Below are 14,327 nucleotides of genomic sequence, written 5' to 3'. Positions count from 1 at the left end.
TGTCGCCTGGACCGTGCGCATAACATTACCCCACCACCCCACCTCAAAACCACCTTCACAAACACGTACGCCGCAGCCTTACCAATAGCCAAACAACGCTCAGGTCAAACAAGACAAGAAACACGCAATGCTCCTTATAGAGACACACAAAGATGTACCTACCAAGGCAGGTGGTGATATGAGTATGTTACTGCGTGCCCAGGTGTGCCGTCCATGGGTGTCACGAGAAGGTTGTTACACGGAGGCTAATTTGTATGCTCGCCGTCCAGGGGTCTTCATCTTCCACCCTACTATTGCCAACTACCCGAAGGCCAAATTCCCGGCTGTCGTTGTGTTCTCTGAGATATACCAAGGTACATATAGTCGCCTGCTTGCTCGACGTCAAATCTTCTCGTCTACCTCGCTCACCACATGAACCTCATCATTCATCTTTTTACTCTTCAACGACCACCTATGTGTCCCCATCATCCGTCTGCGCTACCTATTTCATCTACTAATTGAGCTTTGACAAGTCACTGGGCCTGTTGCTCGCTTTGCCCGTCAAATAGCCTCCCGAGGCTATATCGTCGCAGCACCGTCCTCCTACCACGAGTTTACCGGCCCCGAGCCTCTAGCGTACGACGGTCCGGGTACAGATGCTGGGAACGAATGGAAAATCACCAAGACAGTCGAAGCATATGACGAAGACGCCACGCTATCCATTGACACACTGCTTGAATTGCCAACGTGTAACGGTCGTGTTGGCGCTACCGGTGCGTTGCCACTATATTTTATCTTGTCTTTATCCAGCCCCATCTCCATTATGCCCCCAAGCTGCAGCGTTCCCATCGATTCAGGCTAACCGCAAGCAGGCATGTGCCTAGGCGGTCATCTAGCCTATCGTTGCGCTTTCGATCCCCGCATCTCCAGTGCAATTTGCTATTTCGCAACCGATATCCACAGCTCCACGTTGGGCAAGGGTAAAAACGATGACTCACTCGCTCGCACCAAAGACATCAAAGGAGAACTGGTTATGATCTTTGGTAAGATGGACACTCATGTCCCAGCCGAGGGTAGGGATTTGATTAGACAGAGATTGCATTCGACTGGAGTAACATTTTCATTCTATGAGCCAGCTTGGGCACAGCGTGAGTTCTGTATCAGCGCCACTACGGAAACAACACTCATACGCTATAGACGCTTTCATTCGCGACGAACTTAGCAAGGGCCGGTACGATGCTGCGTTGTCGGGGATCTGTTTCGAGATGCTCAAGGAGCTTTTCGATCGGACGCTGCGAAGTGACCTCGGGCCAAAGAGTGGTGGTGACGTCGAGGTCGAAGATGTCTGTTAGATTGGACCGGGCAAACGGACGTGGCACACCATGTTGTGATGTTTCTGTCAGGGCACAGTTTGATGGACAAGTGTAAAGTAGCCGTCACGAATAGCTGTTGGGCTTTCTCGCTAGCTTCCTACTAGTAGATATCTCTCTTACTATACTTTATTTGTGTGATAATCAAGGCTGTTCTAAGATGTATATCTCTTACTACGCTGGCACTTGATAGCCAATGAGCTGATGCGGAAGCCGGCCATATACCCACCTGCGCCAAGCCAATGGTGCACTAATAAACGGCTTGAAATCGCCATGTCGATGCCTTCCATCCCCATTGCCTGCCACCACACCCGAGTCTACCTGCAACGCACAACCCACCACCAAATCGCTCAACATGCCTCGTCAACGCTCTGGGACCGCTCCTCCTCGTCGCCCGCAGGTCCCAGCCGCGAAGCAAGCAACCACTGCCCGTGCGCCCGCTCCTTCGCGCCCTCATTCTACGGCGGCAGCTCCCCCACACGCACCAGCCAGCGCTCATGCGCCTCCCCAGCAACAGGCGCAAGCTCCCACGCCGCAGGGACCCGGTCTGTTTGGGCAAATGGCCAGCACTGCTGCGTAAGTAGATCCTGAGCACCCACCTTTGCGCTACCTGTTTGCCACTACGCGGATACTCTCTGCATCCCAACCCGGCCCAATGCACCAACATGCGTTTTCGTCGCTGACCTTCGCAACAGCGGTGTCGCAGTAGGTTCCTCTATCGGCCACGCTGTCGGAGGCTGGTTCGGAGGCGGTTCATCTGCCCCCGCCGAAGCTTCGCCTCAGAACACCGAGTTCTCTGCCCAGCACCAGCCCGCCGACACCGCATCCGCCCAAATGGCGCAGTCCGGTCCTTGCGCAAACGATGTTCAGACCTTTCGCAAATGTATGGATGAGAACCAAGGTAGTCTGACTATCTGTGGTTGGTACTTGGACCAGCTCAAGGCGTGTCAAGCGGCGGCTGGCCAGTACTAGTGGAACGGACAGGGTGGCAATGTACTGGTACAGCATAGATAGCGAACATGGCATATTTCTCCATCATGGTCAATCTCTAATATAGCATCAAATGGACAACGCAATTACCTTGGTTGATTCAACATACAGTCATCCTCCCCTGCACCGGTCCCCCTCAATATCCCCCTTCATCTCCGGAAACGTGTCAAAGAATCTTTCGTCTACCGACCAATACTTCAGATCCCCGTGGTATCGCTCAAACAGAGGACTGGGGTAGTGGTTTCCACTGCTATCATCGAGGAAGAAAGCGTCTTCAATGGGAAAAGGCCAGTCGAAGCGCAGATAGCGCGAGTAACAGCATGAGAGATCGGTGTTTTGGAAGATCGTGGCATGGTTATTCAAGAGGCGGGAGCGGAGGGTGGGCCAGGCGAAGAAGTCAAGGGCGATGGGGTGGGCCGTGGATGACTGTGAGAAACTGATCGTAGTGTCAGACGGACGGACGGACAGACGAAGGAGTGAACTCGGCTCGCGTGGCATAAGGGAATGCATGCGGGTGGGTAGCTAGGTGAGAAGGTTACCTTGGACGGAGCCAGTCGGGTACTCTGTCTAATTCTTCTTTTCTTGCGTTCAGATAATACTACCGTACGCAGGTTAGCTTCCTGATTTGCATGCTTCATGCATGGTGAGCTGGCGTCGACGTACCTTGAGCAGTTTGAAGCTCTTATACGCCACAGCCAGCCTCTCTACATTGGGTAAATGAACAAACAGCAACTCGTCGACCTGTTTCAGAATAGTAAGCGCTGGACTTTTCTTCCATTCCAACGAGGCTAAGCTGTTCCAACCCTGCTTTATGCCAGCGTATAGAAGTCCTGCTTCTGCGATATCGACCGGCACTAGATTGTGGCACGAAGATGAATACTTGTCAGAATTGCCTGAGTAACGACGATTGTAGGTAAAGACTTTGCCAAAGAGTTCGTTGCTCTTTTTCCAAATAGGGCAAATGGAGGATGAGGCTAGGGGGGTGGGGTTGTCTGGGTTGCCAATGTGGAGGATTGTTGGAGAGGGACAACGCCAGTTTGGGCCGAAAATCTGTAGGTAGTTCTGAGTCAGCCAGGGAAAGAAGACGATGATTAACATACTTCTTCCATCATGGGCGCCCATGTTGCTGTAGCTGATGCATGGGCCCAGTGCTGGCCTCCTCCCTTTTCTTCTGCTGAGCTCTTGTGTACAGGCGGGAGAACGGGCTCCAAGCTAAGTGGTTGATTCGACCCCACAGGCGGCGGAAATAGATCTGGCATTACTGTCATACCATCAAGATCGAGCGAGCGCATTGTTTCAGAAGAACTATGGGTGGTGGGCTGGTCGATGGGCGCCGGCAGAGATGCAGGTGGTCTCGTCACACTGCTAGACGAGACAATGCTTGGCTTAGGCGATTGCTGCCCTAGCATCAAAAGTGAGTCAAGGGTCAGTGCTAGAGATTTATGCGTACCGGCACTCGTCGCAGCGAGAGGAGTGTCCTCATCGTCACCATCATCAGCGAGGTATGGTGGTACGATCGCCGCAGCGGTCTTGCTCGACACCCCAAGGTCCAGCCCCACCACACTCTTGACGCTATCGATGACATCCCTCAACTGCTCATTTTCCGCTCGTAGATTATCAATCTCGGAGAGCAGACTCGACGTAGCCCCGTTACGATCTTGATCGCGAAGTATCTGGATTGTTCGTTCCAATTCCGCGATGTGCGTTTTGGTCTTTTCTCGCAGTGAGCGTTGAGCTTCACGGTCAATAGCTCTTTTCCGTTCGCGACGCTCTTGTTCTCCTAGGCAGGAAGCACGTCGTTTTCGCTTGGCGACGGTTGCAACGGGTGGTTGAGTTAGGGGAGCCGCTGCATCGCTAGCTCGTCGGTTCACCATGGCAAGATATCGGGTATGATGTCAAAGCAGGGTATTCAGTTCTCTATTGAATCGTGCAGTTCAAGTTAGTAGAATGTCAATGTCTTTGAGTCAACAATCTTTCCGGACTAGATACTCCATTATAAACCGCTTTAGTAGCGCCTGCCTCGGGAGTTTCCTTTGACATCATGTCGAGCTAGCGCTACCCGAGCGCTGTCATGCGGGGAGAGGTGGGGTTATGGGGCGCATGTAGGATGCATGCGATGACTACCTCTTCCCACATACCTAGGTACTGTGCTAACTCTACCTGGCTTGGTTCAGCAGCCTCGTAAAATTTGGTGCGAAGCTATTGGCCGAGCACACCGTGTGCTAGGAAAAGCATCACCGAAGCTTGCCAACATATGCACGATGGGTAACATTCACCCACGTAGAATGAAGACTTGTTCAATTACCAGAACGAACAGATAGGTAAGAAAAACTAATTATACCAGAACAGTGCACGGGAGTTGCCTATTCAAGATAGCAAGCTCCATACCTAGGTACTGCAGTCACGTCTACAGCTTGGAAGGTCGCCAATTCGGTCTCCGCTTCTCTGCAAAAGCCTTGAGCCCCTCTAGCGCATTATCCCCCGCGTTCAAGCCATGGTTATACTGCTCAATCGTTAGTTGAGTAGCCCGCTCCACGCTCCCGGTTTCCCAAGCTTCCTTCAGCGCCGCTCGTGTGACGATTGCCGAATCGGGTGAGATGGCCGCGATTTCATTTGCCAGTTTCAACGCCTCTTCCACTACTGTGTCTAGGGATGACGATATGCGATTGACGAGGTTGAGCTCTTTGGCTCGTTGTGCGGTGATGGATCGGCCTGTCAATGCCATCTCGGATGCGATGGGAAAGCCTACGTTGCGGACTAGACGTGGTGGACCTCCTGCGCCGGCGAAGATGCCACGGAGAGCTTCTGGGAGCCCAAAGGTCGCGTGAGGTGCCGCCACCACCATGTCGCTGTGAAGCCGCTGATCAGCAGCCTGTCTCACTCTCAAATTCGTAACGAAGCGCGACGTACCAGCCCAGAACAATCTCGAACCCTCCACCCAGCGCAAACCCATTGACAGCAGCGATAACCGGCTTCTTTCCCATCCTTCTGCTCAGCCCCCCAAACCCACTCACAGGGTGTCGCATCATACCAGGACTTGCTTTCAGCTCCCCGCTCCTTATCTTTCCGAGTTGAATGAGATCTTGCCCGGCGCAAAAGCTCTTCTTGCCTGCTCCTGTGACAATGGCAACGCGGAGGTTGGGCTCGTGGTCGAACCAATCGAATACTTGGCCCATTTCAAGGTGTCCTTCGAACGGTATGGAGTTCATTTGTCTTTCGCGGTTGATTGTAACGAGGAGGACATAGTCGGCTGGATAAGAGAGGACGACGTGGGAGGTGGGAGGTGGCGTTGTTTGGCAGTTGACGGATGTCATGTTGGGCAGGGCCGGGCAGGACGGACGAGACGGTCACTATCTAGGTATGAACCGTTTGTGTGAGGCCACATTTGCGACTGCTTTCGCTAGAAGTATTCAAAGGTATAGACAGCCCAAGTTTCTGAGAGAAGCTACCTAATTGCCGATAGAACGAAGATGGATAAGCCTGCGAGTGCTGGAGCCGAGGTGTCTTCCCCGCACGACGCTAATTCGGTAATGTTTGGCTCGTCTGTCACCAGTGTGCCCATGTCGCTCGGTTCAGTGCCTCGACAATTGTGCCAACAGCTTCAAATCACATTGCGATTGATACCTCTTCTACCATCTCCTCTTTCGCCAGCGGCAGGGTCGTTTTCAAGACGCTGTCAGCATCCACACGTAAGCACGCGCGACGATTGGCCTGTGCAAGGCCGAACAATGGCTTGAACGAGAAAGCCTCTACTCTGGGGCCATGTCGCGGTGTCTCTAGACGTTGGAGAAGTGGCCTAGGCTCGGCAACATGGAGTTCCGGGACCGTTGTACTTCGTAGGCGGCCAGGGCGTAAGAGCTACCAACTGAGAAAGAAGCTCCGTACAGTGGTAGGCCCGTGAGGGAACGACAAATCCGTCACCCTTTTCTACTATGCCCTCATGCCTTCATCCAAGATGGATTCATTGTGCGCTCGATACCGGTTCTCCGTCAGACACGGACATCCGGTGCCCATGGTGAAGCACGAGCCCGATTCTTCGTGCGCTCGGTCTCGGGAATTTATATCTAGTGCCTAGGTTTGCTACTAAAAGTTGTTGCTAATTTAATAGCATAGAGATTGTTATTGCAGGAGGACTAATATTGCGGATACAATATATATTAGGCTAAAAATAACCTGGTAGTTAGAGGATGCTAGTGTATAACAATTAGGTTAGTTGCCTAGTTATTGCTAGCCCTTTTTTAGAACCCCCTGCATGTAGACAGTAGGGTCTAGTTTTATTACCTTGTCTGCAGCGAGATTGTCCGCGTTATAGGTAGGCTCTAGGTGTTTAGCGGTCTAAGGCTTGCAGAAGTTAAAGCGTCTAGCATTTAAGGCAGCAAATATTACTACTTAAGTAGCGTAGCGTAGCTGTGCAAGCAATAACAATTAACCTTTATCTTTATTATTCTGCACCTGAGCCTTCTCTACATTATTATTGTATCGTTCTTCCCAGAAACCAACCATGGCTCCAAGTCGTAAAACGAGCAGGAAGCCACGCGCGAAGCAACCCCGTCGGACTGTTGCCTCAACGCGTTCCCCGACAGCTCCCCCTCTTATACGTGTCCAACGTAAATTCGGCGACAAGACAAAGCCATCGCTAAAACGCTATCTCGCCAAGGTTCTGAAGTCCATCCGTTCCTCGATGCCTCCTACGCCTGATGTATGTAGAGGTCCAATCCCTGACATCAGAACCCGACTCGACAAGCTCCGCAAAGACAACGAACCGATCTATCGCGACCTTGCCGCCACATCCTCCGGAGTCAAAGAGGAAGTGGACCCCGACCGAGAGTCTGTCATGCGCCAGTCAAACGTCGAGACGCTCCTGAACCACCTCTCTGCCGGCCGAATTGCCGTTGGTCACCACGGCTGTTGGATACCAACGGAGGCTTCAACGCCCACAGACCCATTCGGGGGGCGACACATATCTGAGCAGATCAGCATCACAGCAGGTGGTATGACCGAGAGGTTCCAATCCAATCGCCTCGTCTTGAAGGTCATTGGATGTGAGCATCTGATGTGGAACAAGGATGTGCAGGGGTCCCACTTGTGTGGGCACAGTTCGTGCGACAATCCCTTGCACATCGTGTGCGAGTTGCGTTGCTTCAACATGCAACGGATATTGTGTCCGGGTAGCTGCCAATCAGACGCTGGCGATTACATTTGCGATCATGGCCCAGAAGGCTTCCAATGCTTCGGGCATTTGAACTGCCCAAGTACCTGCGAAGTCGGCCGGAATATACAGCAGAAATTGTACAAGGTTTTCGACGACGAACAGCGCCGCCTGGCGACGGAAAGAGCGAAGACGGCGAGGAAGAGAGCAGAGAAGCGTATCGCTGAGGAGGCAGAAGAGCAACTCAAAGCCGAGCGCAAAGAGGAGGACGACCGAGTCAAGGCGGCAGCGAAGGCGGCACTGTTTGCAGCCAGGGATGCTCAAAAACAGAAGGACAAGCCAGCCAGGAATGCGCAACAAAAGACGAACAAGCGAACCAAGGTGGCGAAGAAGGGGGCGGACAAGGTAGCCGTGAAGAACAGGTAGACACGATAAGTGGTAACACATGAGCGCCGGTGTGTGATGGAATTTGAGAGAATGACGAGCGCACCTTGATACAATATCGAACTGCATCGATTGATGCAGACGCAATCAGACAGGTAGCCTTAGTTCACGTAGAATCAAGAAAATTGGAGTGTACTTTGGTTGTTGGAATCGAACATTGCTGTGCGTTACATTGAAGCTTTGCACTGTCTCTTATCATGTGTGCGTTCTTCCCCGCACGTCACGACCGTGAGCCTTGGGTGGTGGGCTAAGCAGCTAACCTAATGGGTTACATCAGCACCTAGGTACCGTGGTTGTTAGCAGAGCATGTACGAATGGGGCAGGAGTGAACATTGGATCGTTTTATTATTTGTCGCGTGCTCAACAACTGCCACAGGCTATCACATTAACCTGAAGGCGCTACCACGCTGCTGCTCGGTAAACCATGCAGACCCGGCAGATCTGTTGCACGCTTCATTGGTATGCATGTCGTGACATTTTTACTCAGTCGTACATGCTGCAGTAGAGCTCTGAGGTGACGTGCATAAAGCGGCTAGGATAGAGGCCGGTTCGTCACTTTCGGCCTGGCCCATTTACTTCATACTTCTTCAATTCTCCATGCGCTGATAGAACAGGATGTAGGCCACCTTGTTGTCGCGCACATTCTCGCTGGGCAGTGGCGTCCTCTTGCCCGGTGAGATGGGGGTTGTCGTGCCATTGACAGCACCAGTCCATTTCTTGATGCTATCCTTTTGCTTCTCGGCTCCACTGACTTGGTTCCAGCCTCCTTTGTCCGTCCCTTGCTCATCCAGGTCAATCCGGGCAAAGTAGTTCTTGCTCATCCCCATATCGCTCTGGTGTTGCTCGAGTCCGGCCGCGAGGACCTTGGGATCCTCTTCAGCGCCGCCTTCAGCGACATCCTCGGCGCGGATGCGGCGGATGATGGTATCGTCCATTCGGATCCATTCCTTGCCCTCCTGGCGCCGCAGGTCGACGGTGTAGTGGCCACCACTTGCGTTCTTACCGTGGTGGTACACGACCCCAATGAGGCGATAACGCGGGAAGCATCCTTGGATGTGGTAGCTGCTTCGTTTATGCGGGGGAAAAACCTCTTTCGGCAGCTCCAACTCCAAGGGGTACCCAATCTTCTTCCAAATCTTTTGTGGTCCCTTTTCGTCGTAGTGAAAACGCTTCAGGTGAAGAATGAGGACTGGTGGGAGGGTCTCAATATGTACTTGTTTGGTGGAAGCTTTGGAACCCCGAGCCGCACCGTCCAACGTCTCGAGACGCGTAAGATTCTTGAGAGCATCAGAGATGTTGTTAGTGTTGGGCTCACCGATATCGAGCTGGAGGGGTTGGTACGGCTCAAGTGTGACCGAGGCCTTCTCGCCTGGCCTCTTGTATTCCGACCGCAACTTGCCACCGAAGATCTTGGTGATGGGACTTTCAACATCAATCGCCCCAGAATTTTGTGTAATAGAAGTTTTTTGCTTGTGCCCAACCTCTTCCCATCCACCATCAATGTAGCCTGATCGTGCGGTCCCGGGGGATGCGACGGCGTCTGCGGACTGGCTCTGCTTGCCACTCTTGATGATGTGGACGCACTCGTCGTGCAGTCCAGCAAGCAAGAAGCCCAGAAACTCCTCGGCGTCTTCTTGCTGACCCCTCTTCATATTGTCGAATCGAGGCAGACGCTTTATGACGTCGTATACGTACTCGGGTGTGAGCGGGTCGCCGTACTGCTCGAGCTCGTTGCCTTTTAGCCGAAGACGGAGTTGGTCGACGGTGTCGGCAGAGTCGATGAGTCGGAAGTCGCGCAGGAACATGATCATGGCATCCACGAGAGGAGTTTCGGACTTGAAGCTGTGCGCAGCGCGCTTTGCCACCTGATCAAGGAAGTCGTAAAAGGGAACGCAGAACAGTAGTACTTGGAGAATCTGCAAGACAAGTCAGCGTGGCACAGAGTAGAGTAGCGGGTTAGGTCGCACCGAGTTCATGTAGCACAAGTTGCCCGTGTTTACAAGCCCTCGAGGCTCGATAAAGGAAGCCTTTGTCTCGGCGTCAACTGAGAAAGACGCCAGAACGTGTGCAAGCGTGGTGTTGCTAGGTACTACAGGGCCGTTGGAAACAGCCAAGGTATTGTTGGGAGAGGGAGCTGGCTGCGCGACGGCGGGAGTGTTCTTTGCCCTCAACAGCTCTGCCCAGGATTTTGGTGCTGCCGGCCGAGGCGGAGATGCCTTTGGAGTCTCTTCGGAGTTTGGGCCTGTGTGGGGTGTTGTTGCTGTAGTGTCTCCATTCTGGGTGTGTTCCTGATGAGTGCCGGCGGGCGATTTAACCGACTGTTGCGTCATCGAAGGTGCACTGGGAGCCTGTATTGGTTTGACAGGAACGCGGGGCACGGCTGGGATCGTGGGGTTGCGGGCGTGTTGCTTGACAGTGGCTGAAGGCTGGGCTGGCGATTGTACGGGCAATGGTGTTGCAGCAGACGGCGGGGCAGATTGCGCCAGATCGACTTCCGAAGGCGGGTGTGAGGTGGACGGAGTATCGACATCAGCGTCAGAGGGTGCCGGTATGGTAGAAGCCTGCGAGTCGTCGGGCTCCTCGGACGGGGTCAGCTGGCCGTGGGTGCCTTGGTCGAGGTACGTGGCGTCACGCGAGGGTAGGGCCAGAGCCTGGTCCTCGATGTGAACGGGAGCCCTGCGCCTTCGCCGGCGGGGTGTCGCGCGTGGCGGGAAGACGGAGTCGGGGGCGGACAGCCAGGGCAGAGGCGGGTAGAAAGGCCTGAATGTGACGGACTGGGGCGAGGGCGGCGGGGCGTCGACAGTCGTGGCAGCGGGCGAGTGCGGCGCCGGCGTGGGCATGCGCGGGGGAAGCGTGTGCAGCTGCGAAGAGACGACGACGGGCGAGGCATGGGGTTGCGGCTGGAACGGGCGCGGAGGCATGGCGTACTGGAGCGGCGGCTGCTGGTAAGGGTACCACGGCGGCGGCTGCTGGGCATAGGCGTGGAGCGGGCCATGGTGCGGTGCCTGGTGGTGGTGCTGGTGGTGCTGGTGGTGATGTTGCTGGTGGTGGTGTTGCTGGTGGTGGTAGGGCGCGGCATAGGGATTGTGGTGGACGGGCGAGTGTGTCTGGGGCGGCATCGCGTGGTGGTAGTACTGCGGCTCGTGCCTTCTGCTGCCAGGCAGGTACGGGCCGGGCATCGTGGGCGCTGGAGGCCGTGTTGCCTCGACCAGTCGAGGGGAGTGTCTAGTGGGACTGCGGGGTCATGGTATCAGGACGACATGAGCGCAGCACGGGCTGCCCGCGACGGAGACACGTGGGGTGCAGTGTAGAGGTAGAGGTCGGGGCGGATTGCTGTTGGGGTCGGAATCGGTGAGGTTGTAGAAGAAGCCGCGCCAACGTGATCCGAAAGGGCAATCGCAGCCGTCTGTGCGGAGACGCTGTCGTCAGAGCACCATCGCCACTCGGCCTTGCGACGCTCGTCGTCTCCAAGCCACCTCTTGGGGACGCCAACCCTCGCAGCTACATATCACCGCACTCGCATTACTCGCCCTTGTCCTGCTCGTGAACCCTTAGCTGGGCGTCATGTCCAGCAATCCGCCCACCGCCGCCGCCTCGTCCAAGGCCTCCGCTCCCTCGGGGCCCGCTTCACCCGCCCAGACGCAGACGCAGACGCCCTCCGCCAGCACCAGCAGCTTCTCCACGCAGCCGCGGGGTAGTGGCGCGCCCGCGCGGTCATTGCCGACTCCCCGCAACTCGCAGCAGCAGAAGAAACAGCACAAGGCGTCGAAGCGCTTCAGGCAGACGGACGAGGATGCCATTGCCGAGTCTCTCGCCATGCGTCCCTTCCAGAACCGCAAGGGCCAGACGTCCATTACCCACCTCATGAACTTCAGCTTGCCGCCCCGCCCAACCAACCATGCCGCCCATGGCCACGCAAGGAGCTATCGGCGCAACCCGACGTGGGGCCTTGGCTCGGGCTACCACGCCGTAGACAAGGCAAGGTGAGAGTCCCAGCCGGAGCAGCACCGTGTCGACCATTCCGCTAACACCATGCAGATACGTGCACGCCAACTACCGCTTCATCGTAGACCCCCGCGCCGACTACCGCGCCCAGAGTGTCGATGCCGATGTCCACCTCGACTGGAACAACGTCCTGCAGATCCTGGCTTCCGAGCTTTCACAAGACGCCTCGTGTCCCATCTGCCTTGGCACACCCCTAGCCCCCAGGATGGCGAGGTGTGGCCACATCTTCTGTCTCCCATGTCTCATCCGCTACATGCATTCCGAAGACGACGCCAAGCCCCGAGACAAACGGGCGCGTTCGAGCAAATGCCCGCTGTGCTTCGACACCATATACGCCTCTGAAACGAGGCCAGTGCGCTGGTACACAGGCCAGGAGGGCGAGCCTCCCCGCGAGGGAGGCGATGTAGTTCTCCGCTTGGCTGTCAGATCCGCGGGAAGCACCTTGGCTATGCCCCGCGATGGCGCCTACGCTATGACCAAAGACGAAGATATCCCCTGGTATCATGCCGCCGAGGTGACCGACTATGCCCGCATAATGCGCGGCGGTGAGGACTACATGCTGGACCAACATGATCAAGAGATTGTGAAGCTGGAGCACCAAGGCAAAGAGGATGAAGTCATGTTTGCCGAAGACAGCATGGAATGGACCAACAAGGCGGTACGGAATATCCGAGAGGCCAAGGAGAAGCTTAGAGGAATCGGAAACCCCCCAGACGAGGCCTGCAAGCCCGCGGAACCCAAGATGAAGAGAGCGCCCATGGTATTCAACGAGACGACGGCGCCAGACATGAACACTGTACAGGACCATTCCCAGGTCGGGACCGCTTATGGCAAGGACAGGGCCATGTCTGTCTCTTCGCACTCTTCAGCAGCAAGCCACGGCATGTCTCTGACGCTTGCAGAGCTTCGCAATCGACAGCACCACGAGCACCACCAGACGCCCGCCGAATATTTCTTCTACCAAGCACTATTGCATTACTACTTATCTCCGTTAGATATCCGCATTTTGAAAGCGGCTTTCGGAAATTTCGCCTCGTTCCCCTCAACGATCCTTCCCCGTGTCGAGCACGTATCTACGGGACACGTAGTCGATGACGAATTGCGCAAGCGCACAAAATACCTGGCGCATCTACCATACGGCTGTGAAGTTGGTTTCCTTGAATGTGATTGGACCGATACAGTCGCCCCAGAAGTGCTGGAACGCTTCCGACCCGATATTGAGAAAAGGCGAAAGAGGCATGTTGAGAAGGAGAGTAAAGAGGAGAAGGCACGACAGCGCGCGGAAAAGGCCGAGTACGCCGAGTTTGCATCTGCGCGCAGAAGACGTCCAAGCATGACGGAGAGATTCTCCGCCGACGATTTCCAGCCTCTAGCATCAGGCAGCATGCCGGACGCGCAGCCCGTCATGGATGGAGACAACTCTTCGACGTCGCCACCCTGGCCACGGCGGCGTGGCGATGGCTTCGCTCCGTTGGCTTCTCCTTCGTCAAGCCCGTCAGCGCCACGGACCGTATGGGGTACGGCGATAGTGGCAGGCACGTCTCCAGTGTTTGGGCCCCAGGATCATCATGACGGCGATGATGGGTGGCTGCAGGGCTGGGAGAAGGATTTGCTTGCCGAGGAGGACATGCTTGCCCGAGCGCAAGCCATGTCTTTAGAAGGAGGCGAGGAAGGCGCGAAGAAGCCGGCCGGCGGAAAGAAGAAGAAGGGCAAAAAGATCACGTTGATGAGTACGAATGTGCGGAGGGGAGCGTAGTTAGTTTCGGTAGCATCACCGAGTCGCTTGGTGCGAAAGGGAGCAATGAAGATGTCAAGATAGGCTCAAGACTAGGCCGCCACTCATCGTCAGCCATGCAAGTGCTGTGCCCACCGCCTCGCGTCGCCTGCCCTAGGTCAAACAAGCGCCGCACCCAGCTGTGCCACCCATCTGAATCGGCGGTCTCGAGTCGCCCGTCTGCGCGACGCTCCCGGCGTGTCCACGGCCCCGCGCTTGACTACCAGGCCCGGGTCCAGCACGACCGCGACCATGCATGCCGCCCTGGTAGCTGCCTCGTGCCGGTGCCGTGACGGGAGGGCGATGCGTCGAGTTGTCGATGCCTGGTGCGCGGTAGGGGGAGCCTCGTGCGGCGGCCCACGTATCGAGGGAGAAGAGCGTAGTGAGGTAGAGGGCGAGGAAGGCCAAGAGCGTGCCGGTGGGCGTCGCAGGCGACGCCGTGGGCCTGGACGGGGTTGTCAGTTTTGTGTGCGAGCAAGGAAGGGGGCGGTGGCTAGGCATACCTGTGCGCGTCCATATTGTGAGGCGCTTGTACCACTGTCATGGTGGGAAAGAGATATGGAAGTTCAGTTGCGCCGCCGAGTGCCGCAAGCCGCAGGCCGCAAGCCCGCGGTGC

General features: G+C 55.7%; 7 protein-coding genes across 7 annotated transcripts; 4 read left to right on the top strand and 3 right to left on the bottom strand.

The window, feature by feature from the left end:
- Nucleotides 1-127: 127 nt before the first annotated feature.
- On the top strand, nucleotides 128-1,331 carry J4E92_002308 (uncharacterized protein; the record flags this gene model as incomplete). The annotated part of the gene is made up of 5 exons (XM_051493713.1): nucleotides 128-182; nucleotides 270-353; nucleotides 513-752; nucleotides 852-1,127; nucleotides 1,177-1,331. The coding sequence occupies 5 exons, from the start codon at nucleotides 128-130 to the stop codon at nucleotides 1,329-1,331; spliced, it is 810 nt and encodes a 269-aa protein (XP_051355392.1).
- A 373-nt stretch (nucleotides 1,332-1,704) lies between these two features.
- Nucleotides 1,705-2,321, top strand: J4E92_002307 (uncharacterized protein; the record flags this gene model as incomplete). The annotated part of the gene is made up of 2 exons (XM_051493712.1): nucleotides 1,705-1,925; nucleotides 2,045-2,321. 2 exons carry the CDS (start codon nucleotides 1,705-1,707, stop codon nucleotides 2,319-2,321), a joined length of 498 nt encoding a protein of 165 aa, XP_051355391.1.
- Nucleotides 2,322-4,746: 2,425 nt separating this feature from the next.
- On the bottom strand, nucleotides 4,747-5,548 carry J4E92_002306 (uncharacterized protein; the record flags this gene model as incomplete). The annotated part of the gene is made up of 2 exons (XM_051493711.1): nucleotides 4,747-5,188; nucleotides 5,250-5,548. The coding sequence occupies 2 exons, from the start codon at nucleotides 5,546-5,548 to the stop codon at nucleotides 4,747-4,749; spliced, it is 741 nt and encodes a 246-aa protein (XP_051355390.1).
- Nucleotides 5,549-6,840: 1,292 nt separating this feature from the next.
- J4E92_002305 (uncharacterized protein) lies at nucleotides 6,841-7,914 on the top strand (the record flags this gene model as incomplete). Its single annotated transcript, XM_051493710.1, has 1 exon — nucleotides 6,841-7,914. One exon carries the CDS (start codon nucleotides 6,841-6,843, stop codon nucleotides 7,912-7,914), a length of 1,074 nt encoding a protein of 357 aa, XP_051355389.1.
- Nucleotides 7,915-8,519: 605 nt separating this feature from the next.
- On the bottom strand, nucleotides 8,520-10,772 carry J4E92_002304 (uncharacterized protein; the record flags this gene model as incomplete). The annotated part of the gene is made up of 2 exons (XM_051493709.1): nucleotides 8,520-9,848; nucleotides 9,900-10,772. The coding sequence occupies 2 exons, from the start codon at nucleotides 10,770-10,772 to the stop codon at nucleotides 8,520-8,522; spliced, it is 2,202 nt and encodes a 733-aa protein (XP_051355388.1).
- Nucleotides 10,773-11,496: 724 nt separating this feature from the next.
- On the top strand, nucleotides 11,497-13,693 carry J4E92_002303 (uncharacterized protein; the record flags this gene model as incomplete). Its single annotated transcript, XM_051493708.1, has 2 exons — nucleotides 11,497-11,915; nucleotides 11,971-13,693. 2 exons carry the CDS (start codon nucleotides 11,497-11,499, stop codon nucleotides 13,691-13,693), a joined length of 2,142 nt encoding a protein of 713 aa, XP_051355387.1.
- Nucleotides 13,694-13,825: 132 nt separating this feature from the next.
- J4E92_002302 (uncharacterized protein) lies at nucleotides 13,826-14,228 on the bottom strand (the record flags this gene model as incomplete). The annotated part of the gene is made up of 2 exons (XM_051493707.1): nucleotides 13,826-14,156; nucleotides 14,215-14,228. 2 exons carry the CDS (start codon nucleotides 14,226-14,228, stop codon nucleotides 13,826-13,828), a joined length of 345 nt encoding a protein of 114 aa, XP_051355386.1.
- Nucleotides 14,229-14,327: the final 99 nt, after the last annotated feature.

The sequence above is a fragment of the Alternaria infectoria genome (genome assembly GCF_024043175.1).
Source record: "Alternaria infectoria strain BMP 0036 chromosome Unknown scaffold_3, whole genome shotgun sequence".
Classification (NCBI taxonomy): domain Eukaryota; kingdom Fungi; phylum Ascomycota; class Dothideomycetes; order Pleosporales; family Pleosporaceae; genus Alternaria; species Alternaria infectoria.
The sequence above is the reverse complement of the archived record's forward strand: the minus strand, read 5'-3'. Positions and strand labels throughout refer to the sequence as shown.